The sequence below is a fragment of the Callorhinus ursinus genome, unplaced genomic scaffold (assembly GCF_003265705.2).
Source record: "Callorhinus ursinus isolate GAN/ISIS: 27379988/994484 unplaced genomic scaffold, GSC_fseal_2.0 scaffold48, whole genome shotgun sequence".
Classification (NCBI taxonomy): Eukaryota; Metazoa; Chordata; class Mammalia; order Carnivora; family Otariidae; genus Callorhinus; species Callorhinus ursinus.
Window position 1 is genome coordinate 4,157,895 of NW_027397110.1, and position 15,999 is coordinate 4,173,893.

The 15,999-nt window shown below is 60.4% G+C and overlaps 1 protein-coding gene across 6 annotated transcripts in view; it reads left to right on the forward strand.

Moving 5' to 3' along the window:
- Nucleotides 1-14,033, forward strand: part of KIAA0930 (KIAA0930 ortholog) — a 36,689-nt gene extending 22,656 nt beyond the window's left edge. For 3 of the 6 annotated variants that reach the window (XM_025881866.2, XM_073882642.1, XM_073882643.1), the window contains exons 3-10: nt 2,308-2,433; nt 2,521-2,598; nt 2,894-2,995; nt 3,816-3,956; nt 4,511-4,705; nt 7,498-7,660; nt 8,953-9,111; nt 9,641-10,845. In XM_025881866.2, coding sequence (XP_025737651.1) covers nt 2,308-2,433; nt 2,521-2,598; nt 2,894-2,995; nt 3,816-3,956; nt 4,511-4,705; nt 7,498-7,660; nt 8,953-9,111; nt 9,641-9,681 — 1,005 coding nt within the window. In that variant the 3' untranslated portion in view covers nt 9,682-10,845. Of the gene's footprint in view, nt 1-2,307; nt 2,434-2,520; nt 2,599-2,893; nt 2,996-3,815; nt 3,957-4,510; nt 4,706-7,497; nt 7,661-8,952; nt 9,112-9,640; nt 10,846-11,470 lie in introns of those variants that run through there. The other 3 variants (XR_012375297.1, XR_003210171.2, XM_025881868.2) reach the window with 3 other exon arrangements.
- The last annotated feature ends 1,966 nt before the right edge of the window (nt 14,034-15,999 follow it).

The window sequence follows — 15,999 nt, forward strand, 5'->3', positions numbered from 1 at the left end:
TGCCGTCGCAGGAGGACAGGGTTCGGTGTTGGACAGGTTGAGTCCTAGCGCCTGTGCGCCATCCAGACGGTGACGTCCTCCAGTGGCGGATCTCCTGTGGGGTGAAACTCAGCAGAGAGGCCAGGGACAGAGGCAGAGGTCTAGGACCACTGGCTCCAAGATGGTACCTGGGACCATGGGAATTTGTGGGAAGAGGAGGGAGACTTGGAGGTGTGACAGTCACAGAGGCCTAGGACAGAGCTCTGAGCTAGCCTGACCCTGGAGGGACCAGCAGGAGACCGAGCGGCTGGCCGGATGGGGGTGCCAGGAGGAGAGGGCATGACCAGCAGGGACGCAGGACCTGAGGAGCCAAGTCCAGCAGGATGAGAAGGGGGACGGGCCGTTGGACCTGTGACCAGAGGCTGGGAAGGCGTGGGCAGAGCAGCCTCAGTGGTGGGCAGGGACCCAGGCTGTACTCAGCATGGGCAGGGGTTGCCCTCTGGGAGGGATGAAGAGAAGGCCCCAGTGGGTAGAATTGGGGGTGGGGTGAGCAGGTATCGGTGGAGAGATCCATGAACTGAGCACCTCGGGAGCCTGGCCCAGAGCTCCTCAGTCCCTGCTCACCATGCCCGCCCTGTCTGGGGGTGCAGCTGAGAGACCAGCTTTTCCAGCTTTGTCTCCCCCGACTTGCCCTGTGACTCCGCGGCTCAGCCTGTCCTGGGAAGGGGGCTGGGCAGATGCTCAGTGAGGTTAAGGTCCTCTCATTGCTCACACCTGGGAGGCCAGATGTGTGGGACGGTGTGACCACATGAGTCTCCTGGCAGAGGGCGGTGAGCCCCTAGGGAGCCTCACTGCCAGGGACGCCCACTGTGGGCATGCTGTCCTCTCTCAGCTCGGCCCTGGGGCACGGGCTCCTACTGCCAGGGCTCACATGCAGAACTGGAACGGAGAGCTTTCTGCCCAGGGGCAAGGAGCGAGGGGGCAGCCGGGCTGTGGCCTCTGCCCTGCAGCCTGCCCCACTGGCCTGTGGCATCCGCTGCAGACTTTGGGTTTTGTTTGGGTTTTTTGTTTGTTTGTTTGTTTGTTTGTTTGTTTGCAAAATCTTGATCTTTTCCCAAAGGCAGCCTGCTGAGACCAGAGGCTCTAATAAGGATCTGAGACTCAGCTGGACCTTGAATTTTGGTGCCGGGAGATGCCCCAGCTCTGGTTAGGGATGGTTTTCTTAGCCCAGCCCAGCCTGGAATTCTCCAGGAGGCAGGAGAGGGGAGAGGCCAGGTGAAGAGGTAGGAAGAAAAGTTCTCTGGATCCAGAACTGAGGAGTTTGGAGCAGGAGTTCTGGGACCATGTGCAAACTTCCTGGAAGGTTTGGGGGTGTTGAGGTCAGCCTGGGGAACCTGAGTACACGGGGGCATGTGGCAGTCCTGCTGTTGACTTGCTAGAATGTTCCATCGAACACCACAGTGAGCTGTAGGCAGATGCCCCTCCCCCCAGCCCTGGGAGCCCAGGAATGACTCAGACCTGGCCCTGTCCTCAGGGAGCAGACAGACAGCATCGTGAGTGATCACAGAGTGGTCAGTACTGTGGTAGTGGGAGAATGGGGGACAGCCGGGAGCCCACACACACCAAGCTGTGACATCGGGCCTCCGTGTTGTAGGACAGGGGGGGGTCCACGGTGGCCTAAGGACATTCCCACTGGAGGGACCAGCCTAGGAGGTGCTGGGGGCGGGGGGCACCCGGCACACATGTGACCTGGCACCAACGAGAGGGGACCATGTGGTGTCTGTAGTGTTTGGAGGGCAGGGGGTGGGCAGTGATGTGGGGAGACCCTGCAGGCCTGGAGGGTGCAGGGTGGGCAGGGAGGGACAAATGGGGAGACCGGACAGCCATTCCCCAGCAGCCTCTCTGCCCCCACCACTCAAAAGAACAGAAAGCAAGGAGAGCCCCGGGCAGGCGCCTGCGCACTGCGGGCTCTCTGCGGCAAGCCAGGGCCGCCTCCCGCCCCCTCCCCAGCCTGCAGCTGAGCTGGTACCCGGTTGCCATAGCAACCTGCGGGCTTCCTGTGCTAGGCTGGTGGTGATGGTGGGCGGATGGGTGGACGGCCGCCTCTGGGCAGGTTGAACAGAAGCAGTGTGCGTGGGACAGGAGGCTGGGATCCCCATGCCCTGCCGCAGGGCCCGAGGGACCACCTCGGAGGCTCCCTTCTTCATTAACTTGGGGTCACATAGCTGGAGACCGAGAAGCCAGGCCGGAGTCCATGTCTGTGTTAGCAGCTGCCAGGCAGTAGTCAGGGAGAAGGCGCCAGGACTCACCTGCGCCCTGTGCCCCCAGCTGGCTGAGGCTGAGCCCGAGGTGGAGGTAGAGGTGTACCGGCGTGACTCCAAGAAGCTGCCGGGCCTTGGAGACCCTGACATCGACTGGGAGGAGAGCGTCTGCCTGAACCTCATCCTGCAGAAGGTACAGGGGCGTGGTGGTGGGGGCGGGGCTCCCGCGGGCGGCCAGGCGGACCCCTCCACGCACGCCGTCCTGCGTGCTCTCTTCCAGCTGGACTACATGGTGACCTGTGCCGTGTGCACACGTGCTGATGGGGGGGACATCCACATCCATAAGAAGAAATCCCAGGTAAGCCCCCAGGCCCCCTGACTGCTAGCTCAGCCCAGAAATGGCAGCCCTGTGGCTGCTCAGCGTTTGCCTGGGGGAGACAAGTCCTCCCCTCCCGCCCTCCCTCCTCGCTTCCCTGCCTGGAGGGGCAGGTCTGACCAGAAACCGGTCTAGCTCCTCGCAGAGTGGTTCCCTCTGGCTTTGGCCTGGCTCTGAGCCATGTGACCACAGTGACCTGTCCCTTGAGTGGCCGTGGGCCTGGGTGCAGGGCAGGGCCTGGCCTCACTCAGTCCTTCAAAAATCCCCTTCCTTTCAGCAAGTGTTTGCGTCCCCCAGTAAACACCCCATGGACAGCAAGGGAGAAGAATCCAAGATCAGCTACCCCAACATCTTCTTCATGATCGACAGCTTCGAGGAGGTGAGCTGCTCGTGCCCAGCACGTCTCCCCAGGCCCCGCGTCAGGGCCGCGAGGGCAGGGGGGGGTGGGGGCGACCCTGGCTCCTAACCCTCTGGCCCCCACTCTTCCTGGCGCGGGACTGGGGCCAGCGGGGCCCACCGAGCTCTGAGCCTGTTTCCTCCGCTGTCAAATGAGCGTCATGATCATGTGTCCTACTTACCCGCTGGGGTCGGAGATCCCACCGGCTTGTGAATGGAAGAATGTGTCATAAACTCCTATAAAAAAGGGCTGCCCGGGCAGGAGGAGACATTAGGATGGCCACGAACCTCCAAACAAGTGCCTCCACGCCCCGGGACGCTAGGGCGTCAGAGGGGGCGGGGCTGCGGGCCTTTCTGGGCCAAGCTTCTGTCTTCAGGCTGGGAAAACTGGGACTCATGGCAGAAAGTGAGTCGCACGGGCCACACCAGGCACCTTGCCCCCAGCCCTGCCCAGCTGCTCCCCGCTGCCGCCGAGGTCCCCATAGCAGTGCTGGCGCAGCCTAGAGGCGGTCAGGACCCCAGGGAAGACTCACGAAGAAGGGAGCCTGTGTTTCAGGGTCTCTTCTCGATCGCGTGGTGCCTTGGAGCACTTTCGGCTCAGGGGACTAAGTGCCGTCTCCAGGCTGGCATGGCCTGTTCGTGGCAGAGCCAAGATTTGAACCTGAGTCCGTGTGACCTGGAAGTGGGGTCTGTGCACAGCCCCTGCAGCAGGGGTGTGGGTGGGCGGGCGGCAAGGGGTGGAGCCTGGGAACCAGGCCGCCGGCTGCGTGGTGGGTAGCTGTCCTCCTTGTGCCCCCTCTCAGGTGTTCAGCGACATGACGGTGGGGGAGGGAGAGATGGTCTGCGTGGAGCTGGTGGCCAGTGACAAAACCAACCTGTTCCAAGGGGTCATCTTTCAGGGCTCCATCCGCTATGAGGCACTCAAGAAGGTGTATGACAACCGAGTAAGTGGGAGGACAGGCCCTCCACGGCCCCTCCCCCCCATCCTTGCCCAGCTCCTCAGAGCACCTGCGGCCCCCGGGGCCCCTCTTAGGTGGCTCAGGGCCTGCGTTCTGTTGTGTCCCTCCTCGCTCACCTGGATCGGAGGGACAGGTGGCCCCACCCCACGTGCAAACACTCCCGAAATGGACCCTGGTGGTGGGGTGGGGGAGGAACCCCGGTGGACAGACCGCTCTCCTGCAGCTGGGCCTGCGCCCTGAGGCTGGCCCCTCCCAGGGGAGGGGTGGGGGGTGGTCTCGGACTCCCCGGGGGAAGGTTGTGTTCCCAGCCTGGCGCTCGGCCTGCTGCGAGGCACGGATCATGGGGCGGTGGGAGGAGCGTCCGCCCGAGCCCCAAGTATTCCAGCAGTACCCTGGCCAACGGGGTCCATCGCCCTGGGAGGAAAGCGGGCAGCCCTCGGGGGCCACTCTTTGAGGGGCAGTCATCCTTGCGACCCGTGTTCCCAGGAGGAGGCCATCCCTACGGGGGCTGACTCAGGCCATCTCCCACCTGCCCGCAGGTGAGTGTGGCTGCCCGTATGGCACAGAAGATGTCATTCGGCTTCTACAAGTACAACAACATGGAGTTTGTGCGCATGAAGGGGCCCCAGGGCAAGGGTCATGCGGAGATGGCAGTCAGCCGCGTGTCTGCTGGTGACACGTCCCCCTGTGGGACCGAAGAGGGTTCCAGCCCGGCTTCACCCACGCACGAGCGGGTAAGGGCTGCACAGCTCAGGGAGGGGCCTCCCGTCCCTCGGGTCCGCTTCCCACCGCCTCCCTGATCCTTAAAGTCCCCCGTGAGGTAGGTGTCATCATCCCCACCCCCTGGGGAGCAGGCTGAGGTTCAGAGAGGGCCGTGACTTGCCCAAGGTCACACAGCAGGTTAGGGCGTGGGCCAGGGCTTTTTCTGCTGCCCTGAGCTGCCACTGCAGCTGGGCCCAGCCGAAGGGAAACCCAGGCTGGTCCTGGCGCACCTGCCTCAGAGGGCCTGCTGGCCGAGCCTGGGCACACGACCTGGGGAGTGCCCTGGGGATGCTGACGAACTAGCCTCCCCTCCTGCCCTGTGAGGCTCGGGAAGAGAACACGGGGTCCTGGACCACTCAGCTCTTCCCTCTGCTTGGCCCCCTTGTTTACGAGATGTTGTGTATCTTTGAGTATTGGGAGTCCCCACGGCAGCCCCGAGGGTAGACGTGGGCGTTCCCATCTACATACCGGGAAACTCAGGCTTGCTGGATTGACTGGCGCCGCCCCAGCTCTCACGGCTCTCGTGTGACAGCACCGAGCCTCTGAGCCCTGCTCTTTCTAGGCCACCGTCCTTCCCTAGGGGTGGGAAGTGGAGGTCAGCGGCAGCTTCATTCCCAGCACCCCCAGTGGGGCCCAGGGCTTGGGCACGAGAAAGTCCCGAGCCCGTGGGCTGCTCAGAGCGGTGGGTCTCGGAAGGGGACAAGTAGGTGCGCGTGCCGGGGGCAGGGAAGCAGCTTTGGCCAGCCCATCTGCAAGGAAAGGGCTTGGGGGTGAGACTGTGTGGGCTGGAGTCCAGGTGTTGCTGCTCAAGTGACCCGGGACAGGTTGTGGCCTGTTTTCTCGTCCAGAAATGGGGAGCACTGGTGTTGGGAGGTTCAGGGGGGCTGCTAGCACAGCCAGCAGCTGGTGCGGGCGTGATCAGCTGGGGAAGATGCCTGAAGGACATAAAGCAGGCCACAGTGCTGACGTGCCCCAGACGAGCAAGTGTGTGTTTGCTAGACTTCTCATTCTGTAAAACTTAGCCCTGCATATCTCCAGGTAGTCAGCGTGTTCCTTCCTCCTCTTTATGTCCTTTTTCATTTTGTTCTTCTGCAATCAACGTGATTGAGAAGCAGAATAAAAACAGTCCGTGCTGTTTTTTTTTTTTTGCAAAGACATGGGTGAGGGTTCCAAGCAGGGGCCTCTCTCATCTTTCAAGCAGCGGTTGCTGATACATTTCCGAGCTGATTTCTGAGAAACAGGGTCTAATTCTTCTCCCTGGTCCTAAACTGCCCACCGAGGCCCTGCAGAATGTGTCTGTGGAAGTCCTCGTGAAGATGCGGCCTGGGCTCTGGGCCGGACCGGCCTGGGTTGCTGCTTCCAGCCATGCGTTTGCTGACCGACTGCTGATATGTTACCAGACCTGCCTGAGCCTGGCTCTTCCCGTCCACCAAATGGGAGTGATAATCTCTCCGTCCCAGGGTGGTAGTTGGGGGTGAAGGCCATGGTTCCTGGCTCAGGGGAGCAGGGAGGCCCGGGGTCGAGGGAAGGGACCTGCCAGGGTCACGCAGCTGCCAGTGGCTGGGCCTGACCTTCTGGGGGCTGCCCGGGCCCCCGCCACCTCTGTGCTTACTGTCGCGTGTCCCCCTTTTCCGGAGGGGTCATTTGTAACCAGCTCGTGACAAATGCAGACTCTGTGTGTATTGTGGTCTCTGGTGTTTTGTTTTTTTCTCTATCTTTGGAAAACTTCCCTGGCTTATGGGAGGACCATCTGGAGCCCAGCGGCCGCCAGGACTTTGATCGATGTCGGAAGCCGTGACGAGGAGGCTGACGGGGCTCCTGAAGTTTCAGTCCCAGCTCACCTTGTTCCTCAGATTCTTGTTTGCATGGGGAGGAGGGAGGAGATGGGCCAAGTTCCCTCTGCCTGGAACGCCCTTCCCCCCCTTCTTCACCTGGCGAACTCCTACTCGTCCTTCAAGACCCATCTCGAGCGGCATCTCCTCCAGGAAGCCTTTCCTGATTTCCCAGGCTGTGGACCCCTGTTGCTCTGTGCTCTCCTGTATCCTGCTCTTCCCTTTCTCTGTCTCAGCAACCAGCCTTCAGCCTGTGGTTGTCACTTTCCGAGTCTGTCGCCCCTCAGCAGACTGTGAGCTCCTTGGGGGCAGGGAGCGGTGTTGTGTGCCTGCCTGTCCCCTGTGCTGCTCCCACCTGACCCTGCGTGGCTGTGCGTGTTTGTGCAGAACGTTGCTGAGTGTGCTTACTAGATGAGGGGTTGGAGGCCTGGGCCGCTTCGCCATTGCCCTTCACCGGAGGGTGCTGGGGCTGAGAGGGATGGGGGGTGCCTCTTAGCCAAGTGGAAGAAATTAGGGTGAGGAGCATGGCCTTAGGAGGCAGAAGACCTGGGCCGAATCCTGGTTTTGACCCCATTCTGCTGGGTGTCCTTGGGCAGGTCAAGGTCGCTGTCCCACCTTCATTTCCTCATTGGTCCTGCGGGCTTCATACCAGCTCCCATCCCGTGGGTTGGTTGGGACGCGTCCACGGACGCGTGTGCCGTGGCGGGGGCGTGAGCGGCGTCAGCAGTCTTGCTTCGGCCGGCCAGGGTTCGGGGCCCGCGGAGGGCACCCGGCTCCCCCCTTGGGCGGAGCTGAGGCCCTTCTGCCCTCCCTGAGCTGGAACCAGCCGCGAGCACCCGCTCAGCCCCAGGGAGGCCGGCCCTCCGGCAGGTTGGCCTCAGGGCCCCGGCGGTAGGCGGGCTCCTCTGGTGACTACGGCTCTTTGTCCCCAGGTGACCTCCTTCAGCACGCCCCCCACTCCGGAGCGGAACAACCGGCCCGCGTTCTTCTCCCCATCCCTCAAGAGGAAGGTGCCCCGGAACCGGATCGCTGAGATGAAGAAGTCTCACTCAGCCAATGACAGTGAGGAGTTCTTCCGGGAGGACAGCGGCAGGGGTAAGCCCGCTGCTTATGACCCCGGGCCCTCTGGGTTCATCCTCGCATTCACATCTGGGGGACCAGGGGGTGCCAGGGGCCCCTCGGGGCTGGGGATGGAGCTGCGGACGGACAGACGGAAATCCCCGCCTCGAGGAGCTTCTGATCTGGGGTCAGAATAGGAGGCAGGACAGGAGGCTTACAGACCTTTCCTGAGTTGAGGGTCTGACTGCTCCACACAGAGGGTTCGAGAAACCCTTGCCTAGTGTGAGGTGAGCTCTCCGGTTCGTTCCCGCCTTTCGTGCCTTCAGGCTGCTGCTTTGGCCCGTCCTCAGTGCCCTGCCTCCAGAACCTGCGCAGGGGCATCCCTCGGGCTCTCCGCGGGGCTCACCCACCCTCTGTCCGGCAGCCTCCTGGGCGTCTCCGCCTGGAGCCGGCGGGGTGCCCAGGCTAACCCCCGCTTGCCCCGCAGTCCCTCCCGGCAAACCCGCAGCTTCTCACCGCCCTGCAGCCAGCGAGCCAGTGGCGGGGGGAGGGGGCACCCTCATCTCAGCAGCAGGAAGCCCTCGGAAGGTTTAAGCAAGCCAGTGACAAAGTCACATTCGCATACTGAACTACCACCCAGCGGCCCCTGTGGAGAAAGACTGTAGGAGGGCAGGCTGGCTGTCAGAGACAAGGTGTGAGCACCCTGCGTGTGTGCCGGGGGCGCTGAAGGGATGGCCGACAGCATGGGGGGTGGGGGGCCTGGCGGGAGCTGGGACTGTGGCCTTGAACGGAAGAGACACCAGTCCTTATTCTGAGTGCTGGGGCCCAGAGAAGGACGGGCCTAGCCTCGACCTGCTCTTGCGTGCGCTTGGGCAAGCGCCTTCCCCACCTCAGCTCCTTTCCAGATCAGTAGGAAAGGGCTGATAACCACCCAGCCTGGGTGACCCAGAAGAATGGGTCACGGTGATGGGTCCTCCCAGCCTCGCCCTGGGCCCTGCAGGCTGGTGGTGCCCAGTTCCAGTGACAGACGGGGCCACGGGGAAGCGGAGAAGTAACACAATGTGGCGACAAGCCAGACCCCACGGAAGAGCCTCTCCGGGCAGAGAAGAGGGGTCAGGGACAGCTGGAGGGGAGGGGAGGGGAGGGCTGGCTAGGCAGGGGGGGGTGGGGGGGAAGGGGGGGCTGGTCACGGGCCAGGGCCTGGCAGCTCTGGGGCAGGTCTGGGGCGTGGAGGGGCTGGCGGCAAAGGGCCCAGGCTGAGGCAGAGGTGGTTCCTGGGGTGGGAGGTCGTCTCCTAGTCCTTGCTGACACGGCCTTCTCCCCTCTAGCGGATCTGCACAATGCCACCAACCTGCGGTCTCGGTCCCTGTCTGGCACGGGGCGGTCCCTGGTTGGGTCCTGGCTGAAGCTGAACAGAGCGGATGGAAATTTCCTTCTCTATGCACACTTGACCTACGTAACTTTGCCGTTGCATCGGATTTTAACAGGTAATGCAGCTTGAGGTAGAAAACAGTGTCACTTTTCACGGGGGTGTCAGTAACCCTGGCCCCTCGTTTCAAGTCTGGAGCCCGTCAGTGGGTGTGTCGGGTTCTCGGCCTGTCTGGGAAAACCACGGCCCCTCCTGTCCCCCCTTGAGTGGCTGCAGAGCCCCGGGGCGGGGCGGGGGGGGGGGGGGGGGGGGGGTTACTGGTTGGGGGGAGGGGTGAGGTGGAGCTCACGGGGGCCCCCTACTGACCAGGGCCTGCGCGGCGGTGCCGGGCGACGGCTCCGGAGTCGGGCCAGCCCACATCGGAGCCCCACTTTCACTTGGCTTGTTGGGCTGTGCAGCCGCCCCACGACCACCCCGCCCCCGTCTGTAAATCGGAACGACAGTAGTGGTGCAGTTTGGTGGGGGCGCGGGAGGAGATGCGTGGAAGTACTTAGCCCGGACTGCCCGCGTAAACGGCGCCGTCGGGGGCCGGAGCGCCCAGGGCCTTCACTTCCTTGTCTCGCCCGTCCCCCCTCCCGCCGCCCTAGACATCCTGGAAGTGCGGCAGAAGCCCATCCTGATGACCTAGCCGTGTGCAGAGCCTGCGCAGAGCCCCCCAGCCCTGCCCGGCCCTGGGGGTGCTGCCAAGTGCCTAGCTGTCCACCACCACCGGGGTCTTCTGTGACAACCCAGCGCCGACGCCGGAGCCCGGCGGGGCCGCTCGACTCCTGGGGCCAGGGCCGACTCCACGAACACCAGCCCAAACTGAAGTGCCTCTTCCTCCTCCCCTGCTGGCTCTGCTCCTGCCCCTGTGCCCGCCGCCCACCCCCCCACCCCCCACCCATCTCTGGAGCGTCCTCTGCATCCCCAGAGGACCAGAGATGCCGAGAGGCTGTAAGAGAGAGCAGAGGAGCAGCCAGGGTCCAGAGCGTGTCCAGACCCGCTAACCCGACGTCCACACTCAGACCGCAGGTGGAGAGACCACCCAGTTGGGGGCACCCAGAGTGTCAGCGTGTCGACGCCTTCCCAAGGAGAACTGGCTCACGGTTTCGTGCTGCTGCACCCATGAACTTGAGCGTCCGAGTTAGTCCCGACTTGTCCGCCTTCCCTTGTTTACCGCTTGGTTACAAATGGGTTGCCTCGGGGAGATGGGGCACGCAGCTGTCTGAGGGCTTTGCCCTGGGCTGGGAATACCTCACCCCACGCCTGGTTCCAGAAAGGCCTCGAGCTGAGCAGACAGGCCCCGATCCTGCCAGAATGGCCTTTGCTTCCAGCCAAAGAGCTCCACCAATACTCACACCTCCACCCTGGAGACACCCCGCTCTGCGCCTCGGCCGGCGTGACCCACAGAATCTGGACTCTGAGGGCAGGTGGGACGGCTTGGTAGTCAGACAGGAGAGGGTTGGGGGGTGGGGTTGGCTTCCTCCCAGGAAGGTTCTAGGTAGAACCTCCATCCTCGGGGGGCGGGGGCCGGGGAGGGGATAGGGTGTTTCCTGGAGCTTGCTTGCTTTGACTGAGTGCACTGGTCCCATTTCTCAGACCAGCTCACTGAGGCAAAGAGGAACTGACCTCCAGGCGGCTGGTCCGGTGGGTTTGTGTGAGCGGCCGTGCGGCCCCGGGCTCACCTGCGGCCTTGTTCGGGCTGGAGGGAGTCCCACCTGTGATGGATGACACGTTGTGCTCTTCTCAAAACCACGAGCCTTCCCGAGTGGAAGCGGTTCCCTGCCCCATTGGGAATAAACCGTCAGCTGGGTCTCTGTTGCTATGTTGTTTTGTTTGAAGTCCCCAGGAATATTTGAGGGTTTGCTGTCGTGCACGGAGACCCTCTCTGCAAGGAAAGAAGGGGTTGGAGGGGCTTGTTCTCCCATCTGTTTTATTCTGCACGCTCCAAGGGTTTGCGCTGGGCTCCGGGAACAGGGGCTACTTTGGGGCTTTCTCTAGATTTTGTACGCTGTTATTAAAGCAAGCTGTTGCATTTCATTCTGCCTCAGTTGGCCCACCTGTAAAATGGGGCTGATACCACCTACCTCATGAAGTGTCCAGGGTTCCGGCGCACAACTGGGTCAGGCAGCCTTTCTGCAGAGCTCGGGTTGGTGGGGGACCCCCGCCAGTCGCCTGTGTGGTGGGGTTGTGCTGGAACATTCTCGCCTTCTCTGGCAGTGCCCAGCTCACGCTTGGCTGAATCCCAGCTGTCTGCACAATTTCACGTTCCAGAGCAGTGTTTTAGGACAGCCCAGAGTCAGGCCTCGCCGCCAAGCGCTGGAGCAGGGCCTCGTTTCCCTGAGCACGGCCCCATGTTCCAAGAGTGTTCTCCAGGGGAGCCAAACGCCGCCCCCAAGTTTGTGTCCAGGGTGGCTAAAATACAGCTTTTTCTTCAGGAATCCTTTCTCCCTGGTCATCCGGGGTCTGAAGACTCTGGAACTCAGGTCTTGGGAGAAATACGGTCCCGGTGTATCTTCCACGGAAGGAGGGGGTAGTCGAACGGACGCAGGACGGCGGCCCTCCCTCTGTTCTCAGAGGTTGAGGAGCACGAAAGGGCCCCCCCACTGGAACCAAGCCCCGGGGCTCAGCCACGGCTGCCGGCGGGGCCGCGGGCACGTCGGACGCCGCCTCTGGGAAACGACAAACCGGAGTCACAGGGCACCCGAGGGCCGGTGTGACGTGCGCGAGTGCTTCGCCGGTCTCAGGAAGCGTGCGCCACGGAGCGGTTCTAGGGATGACGCCTCATTTGTACCACGTGCGAACCACGTGCACGATGGCTTGGCTGTTTCCGGTCCCGCACTGAGGCAGCACTCGGCCTGCCCAGGCTCAGTGCTGAGGGGCACGTACGTCATTGTCCCCAGCCTCGGGCTCGGGCTCGGCCAGCGGCCCACCCACGCGTCCGCGACACTGCTGCCCTGGGACAGACGGACGTGCGTGGTGGCCTCCGCCCTTCGAGGTCTTTCCCTCTTCCAGAGGTTACTTCTGGGACTGAATTTTTAAACACGCTTTTTTGAGAGGCACTTGGGCACTAGGCAGTAAGCTGTCACCCTGAGGTTCGTTTTTTTCGAAGTGATAAAGGACATCAGTAACAGAGTAATAGAATAACAAGTGACGGGGCCAAGCCCAGCACCCGTGTCCTGGAGTGTCCGGCTGTCACTTCTCGTAAGGCCATCTTTAACTTTTCTGGAAACACGCCTGTCTCTCGTGTACTGCAGGGAAGACCGAAGCACGCGCACATTTCTTCAATGGGAACTGGAATCAAAGTACGGTTTTTCTGTGAAGACCCTGCGGTGTCACTTTTTAGGACATGTATCAGAAAGCAAGCTCTCTTTTTCTGAGAAATGTCACGGTCCTAGCGTCTGATGGGCGGCATGTCGCCTCTAGTCCACCTTCAGCGCCTGCAGGCTGAGGGGGCATTCGGTCTCACACGCTGAGGCCTTCCAGGAATTTCCAGTTGCTTGTAGAGATAGCCGAGGCTCAGTATCTCAGAAGAATATTCCCAAGTGACAGGGAAGTAGTCCACAGAGAACAAAATCTTCCCCAGCCCAGTGAGTTTGGAGATGGCTGGGGGTTCTGACAAGTCCCGTTCCCGCTCACGTTTGGACTTTTCAGGGACTGTGCACAGATGATCCAGTCAGGTTTCTGTTCCCCACGGAGCAGTGCTCGTTAACGACACGGAGGCACCTGCCCGGCGGAATTGCTCTTTTCAAGAGCCTGGCTAGAAGCAAACCAGGAGCTGGTGTTGCTGTTTTAATCACCGTCTAGTCAGTAGACTTGAAAAGTGCCGTAAAAACTTTTTTTTCCCGTTAAAAGACATTCCCGAAGGCAGGCCCTGTGCAGCTGGCAAATTCTAGTGACTTGACTTGAAGGACGCTTCTGACGCCGTCCCAACGGGGAGGCCACGACCCTCTAGAGATGTCAGCGCTAGAGAGCTGCCGACGTTTTCATGAGCCTCGAGCGGTCCCACTGTGGCACACGACTGAGCTGCGACGTGGTTTTCTATCCGGTCTCAAACACCAAGCGTCTGTGGGTGTGACGTTGATTCTCCCTGTTCGGGCTTCTCATCTTTGTCTCAGAGAGCAGATTCTCTTAAAACACATCAGCACCCTGACAGGACGCGGGCTCCGGGAGAGCAGCGGGAGGCGTTGCCCTCCGGGCTCCCGTGGCCACGGTGCCCCCCCCCGGCCCTCGGTGCGGGGGGGGGGGGCGCACGCAGGGCTGCTCTCCTCTCCTCTGTTCCTTTCCACCGGCTGTCGTGGCGCGGACACGGTCCTCGGTGGGACAAGGAATCCTCCGGCCCTTTCTCTGAGCCTCTGTCTCAAAAGGTCTGGAGAACTCCTTGGATGCCCACCCGCAGAAGCCAAGTCACCCGGACCCCGAGTGGCCCGGCCAGCGGTGGGTCCCCTGCAGCGGAGAGAGTTTGTGTTTACAGTTTTCTACCGTCCCCAAGGCAAGCAGGCACCTTGATCCTGGCGGCGCGCCGGGGCCTTGAGCGCCAGAGACCAGAGGTCACGGTGGCGCTCCAACTCCTCCCCCACCCCCCACCCCCCACCCCCCACCCCCCCGCATCTCGCAAGGCCGGGCGGGTTAGGTGTACATAGCGAGCACGTAGCGCGCTCTCGCGGTTCCCAAGCAAACTCTCCATGTGAGAAGAATCAAAACCTGCAAAGAAAACCTGTTGCGATTTTTCACGACTTTGAGGCTTAACTAAAACGATTTCTACAAAATATATTTTGGCAAAAACACCGTGATGGCATAATCGAACATGTTAGGATCTATCTCATGGTCAGTGGTATTTCCATAAACATGAACCGCTTCTCGGTTCACTGTCTTCCACGTACAGAAACAATTTCTGAGCAGCATTCGGTTGGCTGTGAGCTGTGCTTTTTGCATTTCTGTTGAAAGTAAAGATTTGCATGTTGGATATTAAATTTATTTTTCCTCAGTGCTTTCCTCTGATGAATCTGTACTTGGTTTTTTTTCTTTAATGGGTATTTCGGATCAAATACAGATGTTACAGCAATGCATAAACTTAGTGACTGAAACTTAATTTGCCCCCAAAGATTTCTTCTTCGACTGTTTTTGGAGCTTTCACATGAGTTCCTTTCTAGAAATGCTGGAGACGGACAGAAAGCACCCCAGGCCCTGGCTCGGGCCATGCTGAGTCGGCCATGGGGTCAGGGCACCCGCAGCCAGGTTTTGGTCCGAGGCAGTATTTGCAAAATCCAATCACAAGAGACGCGTTTCGGGTTTAGCTCCCAGTCCCCATAAAGCAGTATAAGCCCTCCCGTCACCCTGTCAGATGTCCCAAGCTTTTTCTGGAGAACCTCTAAAAAAGGCCTTGTGGCAATGGGAAAATGCCCGGGATCAGAGTCAGGAGTCCCGAGGTCAAGTGTAGACAGAGCAGGCTCCTGACAGGCTGCCTGGTCTGCGGGAAGATGGTTTCTGGGCCCTGGTTTTCTGTTGCCTTGAGACTCTAGTTAATCCAGTTGATGTCTAGCGCGCTTGCACGTTTCTTGAGCTGACTCCACCTCCCAGGGGCTGATGGAGGCTCGGCGGTGGGCTCACTCGTCCCGAGAGCAAACAAACTCTTGTGTCTCAGGTGATGGGCACGCGTCAGGCCTCCACCACGGCAGGAAGTTGCAGGACAGGAAGTGAAAGCATAGAAGGGGGGGGGGTCTGAGAGGAACACATATGCAAAGCCAGAAATACAGTGCGAACTGTCACATCGAGGACATCTCTCGCAAACATCCGCTGCATTGGAAACAGCCGAACCAGGAGAATTTCCTGAAGCAACATCACCAAGGGCAGATTTCGGAGTGGTTATCAAGCAGGCCGTCTGGTAGGTAAAATGAAGACAATGTCTTCGTTGCCATCCAGGTCACACCCCCTTGTCGTTAAAGGAGGAGGTGGTCCCTTTAAAACAGTTGCCTGAAAAATACGTAACAGCTGACGTGGAGAAAGCCGTGCGAGAACCTCCTCCTGGGAGCTGCCCACTCCTGAAGGCTGATGCTATTTCGGTCCTTCCGTTCCGTCCGTCCTATATGAACTTTTAGGAACTACGGTCATGCCCTCGCTTTAGAAAATCATGTTGACTGCAAGAGAAAGCCTTTGGGAGCCTCCTGTCAGGAGGAGGGGAAAATGTAAACTAAATTAATCCGTATGCTGTCCTGGTTCATTGTGTATAATATACCTGTGGGATGGATAAGCCTGCTGTGCTCTGGGCTTGATTGTTAAAGCGGCAGGAAGAACGGCGGGAAAACTTACGTGAGAAGGGGAAATGTCTGTTTTGGGGGAAGATAAAAAAAAAAAACGAAAGAGGTCCTTTTGCTCGCAGCTTCATCACGGCCCTCCTGACGTGGCCTCCACGTAAGCCAACAGGTTTAACAAGGTATTGCTTTTCCTATGTGTGGATCAAGGGTCTTTCATCTTGGAATCTGACTTTAATAAAACAGATTGCTCAGTTTGACAGAACCATGGTTTTTAGTGACTTTTCATGATTATGTTTTGAATAAACAATTTTGTTCTGAAGATTTTAGACCATTGCGGAAGCCAGTCAACTGTAGTCCTTTAATGGGCACGTACACCCACCTTCGCGCGGGGCGCTGGGGACAGCCCACGTGGGCCTGCAGCTCCCCGGGCACGTGGCACCTGGGCCTGGGTTTTCGCGGCCGTCCCTCCCTTCCTGGGTGCAGGGGCTGAGGTGAGACCCGTGTGCACAGAGGCTGGCACAGTCGCCGGCAGCACTGAGTCACTGCTGTTCCCCTCCTGGAATGTGCCTGAAGGGCATCACAACAAAGCACCGACGTGGCCTGTGGCGGGTGGGGCGGTTCTCAGACTTGAGCGCGTGTCAGAACCCTCTGTGGAAACCCACACAGCCAGTGATGAACATGTTCTGGAATCAGTGGTGATGGTTGCCCAATTC